The sequence below is a fragment of the Heloderma suspectum genome, chromosome 4 (assembly GCF_057233095.1).
Source record: "Heloderma suspectum isolate Gila_16-S chromosome 4, 16-S_ref, whole genome shotgun sequence".
NCBI classification, from domain to species: Eukaryota; Metazoa; Chordata; class Lepidosauria; order Squamata; family Helodermatidae; genus Heloderma; species Heloderma suspectum.
The window spans coordinates 55551031-55563826 of NC_139461.1; the positions used below are offsets into that span (position 1 = coordinate 55551031).

Consider the following 12796-nt stretch of genomic DNA (forward strand, 5'->3'; position numbering starts at 1 on the left):
TTGTGACTGGAGCTTCAGTTTTCACAGGATTGTTTCAAATTTCCTCATAAGCCTCTCCCAACTGCAGGCAGCAGTTGGTACTGGAAATTCCCCTAAACAATCTCCCTACTTCAGACTAACAAGGTGCTTTTTCAATATATTGCTGTGGTTATAGATAAAGATTTGTTTACATAACTTTTTATAGTTCCATAAAATGCTTGAAATTTCTCCAAGTTTCACAGGCAGCGTTGCGCTATTTTTTTTATTTGCACAATGGTACTTTTTAACTTCCTTCTAGTTCAGATTTCTGACCAAGCACCTTCTTCAACAACTGCAGCTGTTGAATAGGTTTTAAAGTGTAATTGATTATTTAATCATAGAATGGAACCCAACTAGTTTGTCTCCAGTAATGGAAGGCTTCCATCAGAGAAATGGGGGGGGGGGATTTTCAGCAACTCACCTTCCTCTCTGCAGCCCTTTGCAGCTTCCCCCAAAAGTGCACTAATTTCTTAAGTGTCTCAAAAAATGCACTGTACAGTGTGTAACACTGACAATGACAAAAAACCGCTGACAGGCTTACAGTCCAGATAAACAGACACAAGATGAAACAGGAGGAAAAGATAATAAAGAAAGACACAAAGTTAAAATTTCAGCAAATTAGAGAAGGTCTGGCCTGGGAAAATAGTTGTGTCTCAGGGCACTTCAATGCGAGAGACAGACTCATAGAAATATCTGGAGACAATGAGTTCCAAAGATAAGATGCTACCAAGAAGAATGAATGTGTCCTGCTTAAAGATGGGATGATATCTGAAGTAACGTCTGAAGTTTTCTTTTAAAACTAATTAAAATTGGGTTACAAATCATGCTTCATAAAAGCTACCTTAGCTTTCAGTGGATGAAATTGAAGAACCCTAAAAGCTATAAGGCACGGTTTCCATCAAATTCTGATCTTTACTCCATACAGTTGACTCTGCAATGTGCCAGGCAAGATTTCATTAAGATTTCATTCCTCCAAATTTATGAGGAAAAGGTTAAATACCCCCATTGCAGCTATAGGGATATTATATATTTAACTCTATGCTCATATATTTATTGTTTATTTATTTATTTATTTCATTTCTATACCGCCCAATAGCCGAAGCTCTCTGAGCAGTTCACAAAAATTAAAACCAAACAACACACAATAAAACAATTTAAAATATATAGAACATTAAAACCACAATATAACAATACAACCACAGTAAAACCTAGCAGCAGTGCAGGAGTTTAAAATACAGATTTAAAACAGCAAAGCTAAAAATTTAGAATGCTAAAATGCCTGGGAAAATAAAAAGGTCTTCACCCGGCGCCGAAAGGAATACAATGTAGGTGCCAGACGAACCTCACTAGGGAGCTCATTCCAGAGATGGGGCGCCACAGCAGAAAAAGCTCCATATATTTGGAGGAATGAAATTTAATCAGAGACAGTAGCAGGGATGACGCCTGTGCATGAATTTGTTTTATGTCTGGAGATCAGTGCACAATGATCAACACACTGTCTTCACATAAAAGGCTCTAATCCAGTGGCATGAATATCATGACAATTGGTGGTCCTTTATCTGCTGCAGCCTTTATCCGCCTTCTCAGCCATTGTAACATATACCTTGTTAAAGTTGTTATCTTCCGCCTGTTCTGCTGTTGAGGACTTTCTTGGATCATTCTTTGTCTGGTTCCTCCCCCTTGACCTTGCCGCCATGGGTGACCCTGCTGGGAATACATAACGCCCAACAGCTTTGCTCACAGGGTTCATTGGAACACACAAGCCCACTCACCACAGCATGGTGACGATCCAGTGAGTAAAGTAGTGGGGATGAGGCACAGTGGGGTTTGGGACTCTCCCACGCATGAGGAAGAGTGCTCGGTCTCTCTGTCTCTCTCTCTCTCTCTCTCTCTCTCACTCACACACACATACACACACACACACACACACACGAGTCCTGCCACCCCCGCATCCTTGCTGCTATGCCCAGTCACAGCTCAGAAATAGCAGTGGAGGGGCTTTGGAATTCGCCCACATAGAGAAGAGTGTTTGCTCTGCCTGCTCTGGGCGAGTTAGGCCCAGGCCACCCAGCACCCTAAGCACAGCCGCTGGATCCGACCAAATGCCTGTGTAGTCCAGCACCCTATTTCACACAGTGGTCAACTACATGCCTCTCAGAAGCCCAGAAGTAGGACTTGAGGTCCATAGTACTCTGCTTTGTTGTTTCCTACCAACTGCTATTTAGAGGCATACCAAATCTGGAAGTAACATAGAACCATCACGATTTGTGGAGTCTTTCCAGTCACTGCCCCTTGCTCACATTTTTCTGAGCTAGAAAGCCCTGACCATTACTGGCTTTCTTCATATGGGCTAGAAAGCCCTGATCATTTTGCTAACAGAGCTGGATATTCCCTAATATCAGGAAACAATAGAAATACCTTGATACTGGTGCTGTATAACAGTTTCAAAAGATATTTAACACCACTAGGAATAATATTGCATAAATACATATGTATAACTTTTTCCCCAGAAGCAGGAATATATTAACTACTTGCATTTTTTAAAATGCAAGTAGTTTTTATCACTTGTAATATTTTAACTGTTTTTATGTATTTTATTGCTGTATGCCTCCTTGGGAGGGCTTCTGCCCTGAAAGGAGGCCAAGAAATGTTTCAAATAAATAAATAAAATAAAAATAAAAATAACTATGTTTATCAACACTTTTTAATGTGCTCTACAGAACTGCACATGCAAGAGCAAAAGCTGATGCTGCAGATCAAGCTGCCCAGTCTGCTCGTCAGGAGTGTGACATTGCCAGAGCAGTCGCCAGAGAACTTTCCCCGGGTTTCTACCAACCAGGTAACACTGTTTGCATTTTACAGGAATGATCTGATCTGTTGCATTTAAAAGATTGTGAATGTATAACGTGGGGACTGCCCAGTCATCCCACAGAAGAGGGGGTTGGGGTCATTGCATTCCTAAGTTAGAAAACATTTTGTTATTTATTTATGGCATTTCTATCCCACCTTCTTTCCTTTTTAAGGAACCCGAGGCAGTGTACATAATCCTCCTCCATTTTATCCTCACAACAACAATCCTGTGAGGTAGGTTGGGCTGAGAGTCTGTGACTGGCCCAAAGTCACCCAGTGAACTTCCATGGCCGAGTGGGGACCAGAACTCCCAGTCCAACACTTTAGCCACTACACCACACTGGCGTTCTAGTGTGCAGTGTTATTGCATTATGACAGCTTTTACACCTTCTCCACTTAGTAGTGTTCATGTGTTAAAGTACAAGTGAATTTAGCTGTATTTTCAGTAAGCTTACATTCTGTATATTTTACAATTAATATGCTGTAAACTGGCCATACCCACAATGATTGAGTAGAATTATTAACAAATGCTTTTCAATAAATACAACTGGAATAATACCACCACCTAATGTTATAAACCCTATTCAGGCATTCCATCTCCTGTATAAAGTGACATGGAGTGGAGCTGCACCAAATAGCCCTGTCCTGATATGTCACATGCCAAGTAGCCTCTCTCTCAGCATCCATACATACAGTGCAAACATCTACAGGAAGGGGGTCTTTGCATGTTCCCTGTGGTTTGGGGGTTCCAGGTCACGTGGAAGCCTTCAATCATACAGCTGTATTTTGGAAGGACCCTTTCATGCAGACATTCACACTGTACCAACAGATGCCAAGGGGAGGGGCTACTTGTCATGGATGATGTCAGGGGAGGAGCTATTCACCGTAGCTGTGCTCTGGTTTCACTTTATGTGGGAGTTATAATTCTTGAATAGAGCTATAGTGGCTTCAGATTTTTGTCATCGTAATATACTGTATTTTGTGATGTAGTGAAACTCAGTCACCACTGCAGGAGGGCTACAGAAATATACACATTGAGACACTGCCCAGCTACCCTGCAGAGCTGATGGCTGTAACTGATAAGGTGTCATGTACTTTCTCATGGCACAAATTGTGAAGTGGAACATTTGAAGTGAATGCAAACTTGTCCTTCTCTTGACAGGAAACCCTCTAACCAGCAGGAGAGAATCAAATATTTACTCCATGTAACTGGAATAGAACAGTTTTATGGCGTAAAGAAGTGCTATGATGAAAAAGTACTTCTTCGTGTCTTCCCCTAAAAACCTAAAAAGGGTTACTGAAATTTCAGATGCAAAAGTGAAAAGGAAAGGATTGCATGCTCCACAGAATAGCTGTCTGTTAGGTACATGTCACAAGTTCACTAGGTTCTAGCATACCTTCTTAGTTCTGGATGCAAATTTCTCTCACTGATCCAAGTATTGAGCAAGATCTTTTGTCCTGTCCCCCAAAGACTGTGCTGCCTAAGTTTATGCATGTGTAGGATTACATATTCAAGAATAAGCAAATGCAGCATAAGATTCCCACATGTGTGCCTTCATGGAATTAGTTTCAAAAGAGCATTATTGAAGATTCATCTTATCAAGCAATATCATCTTCATATTACAGGGAGTGGGGGAAGCTTGAAGCTAATACATAGTGCTTTACCTCAGGCCAGTGAGAATTTATAACTGACCTGAGATTTGAACTGGAGCTTCCATGCTATTCATAATGCTACACCAGCTGCTTGAACGTATATCCGTCTCCCTGTATATGAGAAGACACATGAACCTGTAGTAATGCCACTGTAAAGCCCTAGCAATGTTACTTATTAATAGATAGATGTTGACAATGCGTCATGTTAAAGGTTTGAAATATTTCTTCACTTTTTCGAGAATTAGCCCATCAGAATCCTCTGATATCATATTCTTTTTAAACATATTTCTGATGTAGCATGTACATAATAGGTAAAGGTAAAGGTGTCCCCAACCAGTCGTGTCCGATTCTAGGGTGCGGTGCTCATCCCCGTTTCTAAGCCGAAGAGCCAGCGCTGTCCAAAGACGCTTCCGTGGTCATGTGGCCGGCATGACTGAACACCGAGGTGCACGGAGCGCTGTTACCTTTCCCGCCGAAGCGGTACCTATTTATCTACTTGCAATTTCTTGCTTTCGAACTGCTAGGTTGGCAGAAGCTGGGACTGAAGACGGGAGCTCACTCCGTCACGCAGCACTCGGGTCTCGAACTGCTGTCCTGCCGACCTTCCAGTCTGCAGTTCAGCGTCTTAACCACTAAGCCACCGCGGCCCTATGTACATAAAAGAGGACCCTTAATTACAAAACAAAAAAACAGAGCTTTACAAATAAAACACTGTTCAAATGAAACACTATTTTTTTAAAAACCTGGATTTATGTTTGAAAGAGAAGAAACTCAGAGCTGTTCTCCACTGAGAGCCATTGTCAGCTGTTTCTATTTCCTAAGCCAATTAAGGTTATAGAAAAGGTTATATGAGATGTTACAAGACCACAATGGTTGACAGTATATTCTCAATTTCCATCTCAGTGTAGGATCCAGAGAAGATGAGACAGTGGGGACCAGTGAGCAGATTTCTTGACTCTTTCAATTTTGGCAAATAGGCACTGTGGAGCCAGTATAGTTCTCCCTCGCCACATCTGCTAGAACAAAGAATAGGTTTGATAACGCATCTGTGCCATCTCATTTCACTGGGTTCTTGGGCAACTGCAGGGTAAGGAGCTGAGAGCCAGAAGTCTGAAACTGTGTTCTGCAGCCTGACAAGCACTGTTGCCGAGGTAAAATCCCAGCCTGACCTAGAAACCTTAATAGTTCCTCCAGGTCAAGGGGAACCAATGGGTATTCTGGGTAGGTAGAATTGCCCTGGAAACCAAAGATCCATCGCAGCTCGGCCTATAGCCAGAGCCCTGGCAGTTCATCATATGTAACAGCAGCACAGAGATCTGATGATCCCCATTTCTAGGCCTGGCAGCTCTCTATGCTTCCTGACTTGTAGCTAGGCAACACCCTCTTGTTGTGTCAAATTGTCCTGAAAGACAATATTGTAGGAAAATGTTATTGTACCCTTTTCTTGGCTAGAAGAGCTTAATGTGAAAAGCAAGCGATCTGTCACTTAATAACTTGCACACAGGAAATTGACAGGACTGCTTTTGAAAAAGAAACAGAAGACAACTAACTTCTTGCCTTATTTGAGAGTCTTTCCCGCCACTCATTAATGGAAGTGAATGCTAACCCATCCAAGGCCTAGAATCTCTACACCAGCCTTCTCCAACCGGTTCCCTCCAGATACTGGACTGCAATTCCTGTCATCCTCATGGCAATGATGAGAATTGTAGTCCAACGTAATTGGAGGGTGGGTCTCAAAGGTAGGCATGGTCAGGCACTTTCTGAGGGCCTACAACCCAGCAGGGGCCCACTGATAAGAGCCCCCTGGAGTTGTTCCTCCTCTTCACTATTACAATCTGCTTGTTCACCTGCCTGTCACTCTGGCTCAGACAATGGAGGTGGTGAGGAGGAGCAGGAGATGCCTCTGCCTACTTGCCCGCTGATTATCTGCCTGTCAAGCAGGCAAGTGGTAGCAATGATGAGGAAGAGGATGGGGAGCAAGAGCAGCTGGTGGTGATGACGGTGAGAAGGTAGACTCACTGGGGGGAGGCGCACATTGAGAGTGTCTTGCCTAAGCGCCCTCAAAAACCTGGAGCCAGCACTGATTATGCGGAAAACTTTTACAGATACAACAATTCAGTCTTTCTGCCACCTTTGGAGTAGTTTGGCATCTTTTCACCGTTTATGTTTTGCCATATTTTTTGGTAAAGTGTTTTGAAGGGCATCATGTTGTAATATAAACTTTTGTCCAACTGAAATATAAATTTCAGCTGCTACGTACATGATAATTAATAGTTCTATACCCTACAATTTAAAAAGCAGCAGGCACTTAACAACATTTAGATATTTATTTAATTTTTACATGCACATATGCTTTTACATTTTACAGTATAATTCAGGCATTTGTTAGTTAACTTTCTCTCAATCAGTTGTTGTACGGAGCTGTGAAAGGGAGACTACTTTAGGCACAGCAGAAATAAATCAAAAACATTTGATTTTCACAAAATGCAAAATTCTGTTTTTCAAAATAAGAGGGCAAAAATTATGAATGCTTCTTCTAAACTTGTTAGAAGGAATCTAATTTTAGAGTCAAGTACAATTTACGAATGTTATAGCTTCAGCATAGATGTGGACTAATTTGGCCTAATATCACAGTTGGAGGTTCTACATGGACCTGTATTTCCAGTCCACTTAGAGTAGAGATTTCAGTGTACTGGCTCCCTCTCTGTAGAACTCCTTGCCTGTTGAAACGGCAGGCACAGAAATTGTTTTGGTTTTGGCACCTGCTGAGAACATTTTTATTTAAACAAGCCTTCCCTGACTGACCAGCCACGGTTTTGTTGGCATAATCTGATTTTAAATATTTTAACTCTGTGTTCTGATCCTTTGCTTTATTGTTCACTGCTCAGAAATCTGCTTAGAAATATGGAGCAGTATATAAATCTTATAAGTAAATACATAAATAAAAACCAATTATAAAATGCAATAAATAAAAATAAATAAATAAAATCGCACATGTGGTCGACCCCAGGCCCCTTGAGATTTCTGAGGACTCCAATTCTGAATCAGAGCTGGAACAGCTAGATCAGAGAACAGGGGAGGAGCCTCCCCCAGAGACCCCAGGCACTGGAAGAGAATCTTCCCAAGGCCTTGACAAACAGATGGCCCAGGCTGAGTCACTGCCTCCCCACTCCACTGTGGGAACACAAGTTTCCAAGGAGGAGGAAGAGGGATGCAACTTCAGAGACGCCAGAGCGCTATGCAGATAGAAGCGGATGGAATTAGGGATGGAGCTAAGAGGTGCTGCCAGGATAGCCACTCTTGGAAGCCAACATAGAACAGAGCTTCCCTAGGGGAGGGACATCATCGTTAGACAGGGTTGACTGTCTGTGTCCATGGGCTAACTGTCACCAGCTTCAATAGACTGTGAATTGTCTTCCCTAATAGAGATCTTAGAATAGGTGTTTAGAGCCTGGGGCAGTTTGAGAGCTTCCTTGAATCTGCATTGTGGAAAGGCTTGCTTTTAGCATGTAAGCTCAGTAGCATGAACTACTAGTCTCTGTTTTGTTGATTGCGAAGGGGGAGGACGATCAAACATGACAGCATGTACCCAAAGTGGGGAAGGACCTTGGCTCAATAGTAAATCACATGCAGTGGTACAGTTAGGTAATTTAATTTGCCAGCAGGGCAAGGGTGTTAGGTGGCCATGTATATTGCTTCAGTTGTGAAGTACACAATTAAACTTTTATCTTCGTTCCCCACAACTGTTTCTATATTCCTAATTTGTTAGACGAAAACAACAACAACAACACTGTTTGCCAATCCTGTTAAAAAGGAAAGATTCTGAACATGCAAAGTTTTGCATTTTAAACTCACTTAAATCATAGCACCGTTATGACTACAGGAAATGGAGTTTGCCAGCCCAGGGTGCTGCCCTACTTGCTGCTGCCCCCAAAACCTGCTGCTCAGTGGTTATTTGGGGCCTCCCAGGGTTGTGTTTTTCTTCCCACCCAATGACAAATAGTGTGCCTTTTTAAGTGTGTAGTTTTAAACAGCATTGATTTTCCTTTTGGATTCAGAACCTTTCAAGAAAGATATAGTACCTTTGAGTTTTCTTTAGTCTTTTCTATGAGACTATGAATAGAAGGTTTATACTTCCAGAAGATATATCTTCAACAAGAGTGCTTAGCATCAAAATGCATAATTGAAAAAGAGTAAGTTGGCATCATTTTCTAATCCTTTCCCATATTAGTCCTTTAAAATGCCCATGAGCCAAGGACAGCTTCTGCATGGGACTATTACCAGAACAGATTTCAGAAACTGTTTTATAAATCTCTATAGTTGTCATAAATATTTGTTCTAAGTTCAAACCTTGCTTACAAAGTCCCTGTGAAAAAGGTTCTTCTGTTTATATTCATGTGTTTTAAGGACACTGTTTTGTTTGTTTCAATTTCCAGAGGGGTAGCCATGTTAGTCTGTGTTGTGGCAAAATAAATAAAGAGCCTTTTGGCACCTTCGACAAATGCATTTATTATGGCATGAGCTTTCATGGACTAGAGTCCATTCTAGTCCACAAATGCTTATGCAATAATACATTTGTTACAAAACCATTGTAAGCCCCAGATTGAGCTAGCTGGGGAGGGGTTAGGATTAGACACAGGTGCCACTCTGCCTGTGTGTTGGCCTTCACCACTGCAGATAGCTGTGTGGGTATAGCTGCACTGCTAGCAGTGATTCTGTTGGTGGTACCCAACAGAAGGCTCCAAAACGAGGCATTGCAGGGAAAGAGGAAGCCTTGGATTGGCCAGATCCAAAGACCCACCATTACTCTGACAGGCTCCTCACCTACACCAAGCTGGAGCTGGTGTAGGAATTCCCCCTTCCTTGTAACCAACAGGAGGGATTTTAAGAATGAAAGAAAAAAGTGCACCACTGGGAGAAAATAAATCACTGCTGTCCCCATCCACCCTGGCCAGCATGAGATGGCAAGGCTTTGGAAGAGGTGGTAGTTATGCCACTTCGCTCCACTCCCTGCCCTCCCAGACCCCACTTTGGATTGCACAGAGTGGCACCTTTAAGGTCCCTCGAGACTCTTTTCTTGTTCATTTTGTTTGTGACACCAAAATTTTCCTTTAGCTTGCTGAGGATTTTTTCCTGTGAATGTTTTTCTGTATGTGATCCTGAAGGTTATGTGGTGAGAATAAAGCTAGTACACAGTCCTGTTGCTTTTGCATTCTGTCAGCATTTTCATCATATGAAAATGATTTATTTTCAGGATGCCAGCTGTTCTTGTTCAGTTAATAAGTTTAATAAGTATTAATAAATATCAAGTTTATATGTTTTTATATTTTATCTGGGATAACTGAAAGGCAAGTACAGTAGGCAATACTTGGGGTACTGTAAATAACTGTTTGAAGGAGAAACATTAGAGTTGTATAACACCTAGGCCCAATCTACATGGCCAATTTAGTGCAAAGTGACAGTACATCAGGATCGTTCACGCAGATGATGCTGTCACCAATCCGCAGCAACCCCTCAGCTTCCCTCTGGAAAAGGTGGATTTTTGGATAGTCCTTTTAGTGCATGTTTTTTCTTTAAACCTGGCTCCTGCATGGGTCCGCTGCGGTGTGCCCCATCTCCCTACATTAAATCCTGGGCATGCCTATTTCTGTGATTTGGCAGTGACCTAGTCAAGGGGTGGGGGTGCCCCCCTCTCCCCCCCTTCTCTCCTTTTCCTCATTCACAGTAGGGCTGCTTTCCCATTCACAATATCTAGCCTCCTTTTCCCATTCACAGTATTGCAGTTGCGCTGTTTCAGGCATTCACAATAGCAGAGTAGCTGCTTTCCCCTTTCAGACTATGTAGCCTGTATTTCCTGTTCAGAATAGCGCTGTAGCACTGTTTCAGAGACTCACAATAGTGGAGTAGCTGCTTTATCCATTCACAGTTTGTCACCTGTATTTCCCATTCAGAATAGCACAGTAGCACTGTTTCAAGCATTCACAATATCCCAATGGTGGATGAGAGGGGAGAGGTGTGAGGTAAACTACAGAAGCTTAATTCAGCGCTTCCCTTAAACTTCCCTGAGCAGGGGAGCATGGACAGCAGCAGGGAACAAGTGTCTCTCATTCACTGAGCAGCACCAATGCGGTTAATGACATTCAGTTCTATTCCCTGGACTCCGCCCACCCAACCCCAAAGTTTCAAGTACTGTGTGACCTAGGAAAGTGGGTTTTTAGGTAATATATACCTCACTTTTCTTGCTTTGTGTGCTGCTGATGGACCAAATCAATTTAATGAAAATCCAGATATAGCCAGAAAGCATTTCTCTTTCCATTTTCATGTAGATTGGGCCCTGGAGTTTCCACAGTCATGAAGAAGCTGTAGCTAATGGAAGCCAGTTTCGCAAACTGATATGTCAGCTCTGTATATTGACTGTAGGATTACAAGATAACCTACCTTGAAATGATGATTTGTGAGAATATTGCTATAGTAGACACTCAGTGTATAGTTCTCCTGAATTATTTCATTTATTTCTTATATTTATTCTAACATCCTTGTTAATAATAAGAGGGGAGGAATCATTCATTGAACATAGAGTGATACATTTTGGCTACAGGAATGCCCAGGTTTGTGTATGTGTTTTCATCCTGAATTCATTTGTGTAATACAGAGTTTTTCAAGAAGCTTAAACAATTCATTCTTCCCACCATCTTTTTTGTTGCCATGCTGTTATATCTTTTTGCCATGATGGAATATTGATCATTTATTTTCACAGTTTGTTTGGTGACTTTTTGCCAGTGTGGAACTCATGATCATACTGACTGCAGAATCGATATCAATTTTGTTATCTCCACAGCCTCATGCTGGGAAAGCTTATCAAATATTTTTTTCAGATGCTATAAACTATTATGAGTATTCATTCTGCTTATAAATGTAATGTTTCCTGACATTTAACAAAGTAGCAACATAACACTGACTTGCCAATCATTCTTCAAATCAACACTAGAGCATAATAATTTATTTAACAGATTTGTAAACCACCAATTGTTTCAAAGGTGGCTTACAAATAAAATTAAAACAATACAACTCAAGGAGCTACATTTAGTCTCTTCATCAACCTCAGATGGAATGACTGGCTGTTTATATATAAATACACATTTTTGAAAAAGCCAAATGTACACCTAAAAGTTAACCAGATCAGAAGTAAGTCTGGAACTTAGCATAATAGCCTGGGTTTCTTGAGAAGAAAAATACCATTCAGTACGAATAGGGCACGACAAAATGCTGTAGTTAGAGTATTCTATATAGCGTTTGGGTACCAGATGTAATCAGGCAATGAATCGTGTCCCTAGGATCAACACTGGGGACCAGGATCAAGAAGGCTTCAGTCCATGCTAGCCTACACTGCAATTATTCTGGAATTGTATTATGTCTTTGCAACGGCAATTGGCTAAAGCAATAAAGATTGATTGATTGATTGATTGTTACATCTTGCCTGATGAAGAGATCTGGACATCTTGCAAGCTTGCACTTTTTTGTGATCTTTTGGTTGGCCTAATAAATGTGTTACACTAATACGGATTTTGGAATCATCATCCTTCCATTTAAGTTGAGATGGGTGGTGACTGGGCAGAGGTCCTTCTCAGCTGTAGTGTCCCACTTTTGGAAATTCTCTCCCAAGGAGGTCCACTTTGCACCTACATTAATGTCTTTTTGGTGCTAGGCTACTTCTTCTTTAACCAGGACTTTCAACTTGTTGAGGAATATACGTTCTTGTGCTGTTGCTGCTGTTATTTTATTCTGCTGTTTTATTGATGTTAATAGGCCCCTTTTCATTCAAGTTGGTGGTGGCAAATGGGGAAGAGTTTGATTTAACATAGCCGACAAACAAAACAGAAAGAAGTAATAATCAATGGGAAGGAAGAAACTTGATCCAAAGTAATGCTGTGAAAGAAACTTAGAGGTGATAGGAGTCAGCAAATTAGATGAGAGATGTGATCCTACACCCATTGAAATGAACTTCCAAACACTGCAGGGTCAGCCCATGTATTTGAAATGTGACACAGCTGCAAAAGTGCTAATGCTATTTTAGGCTGTATTTGCGAAGGCAGGACGTCATGGAGAAGCAAGGTGATAGTCCCTTCTTTACATATGTCTATTGGCATATTGCTGGGAACTGCAGCACTGGAAAGTTGCAGAAAAGCTGAAGGGAATTCAAAAAAATAGTGCTGACAGTAATGAGATTTTATTCTGGAAGCTGCTTCGGGAAAACTGACCTTGCAGTTTGCTTTGC

General features: G+C 41.5%; 2 protein-coding genes across 3 annotated transcripts in view; one reads left to right on the top strand and one right to left on the bottom strand.

Moving 5' to 3' along the window:
* Nucleotides 1-12796, top strand: part of JPH1 (junctophilin 1) — a 105032-nt gene that overhangs the window by 80975 nt on the left and 11261 nt on the right. Inside the window, exon 3 of the mRNA XM_084849261.1 lies at nucleotides 2739-2857. Within this exon, the coding sequence (XP_084705387.1) occupies nucleotides 2739-2857 (119 nt within the window). The remainder of the gene's footprint in view (nucleotides 1-2738; nucleotides 2858-12796) is intronic.
* LY96 (lymphocyte antigen 96) overlaps nucleotides 1-12796 on the bottom strand; it is a 176235-nt gene that overhangs the window by 75744 nt on the left and 87695 nt on the right. The window lies entirely within an intron of this gene.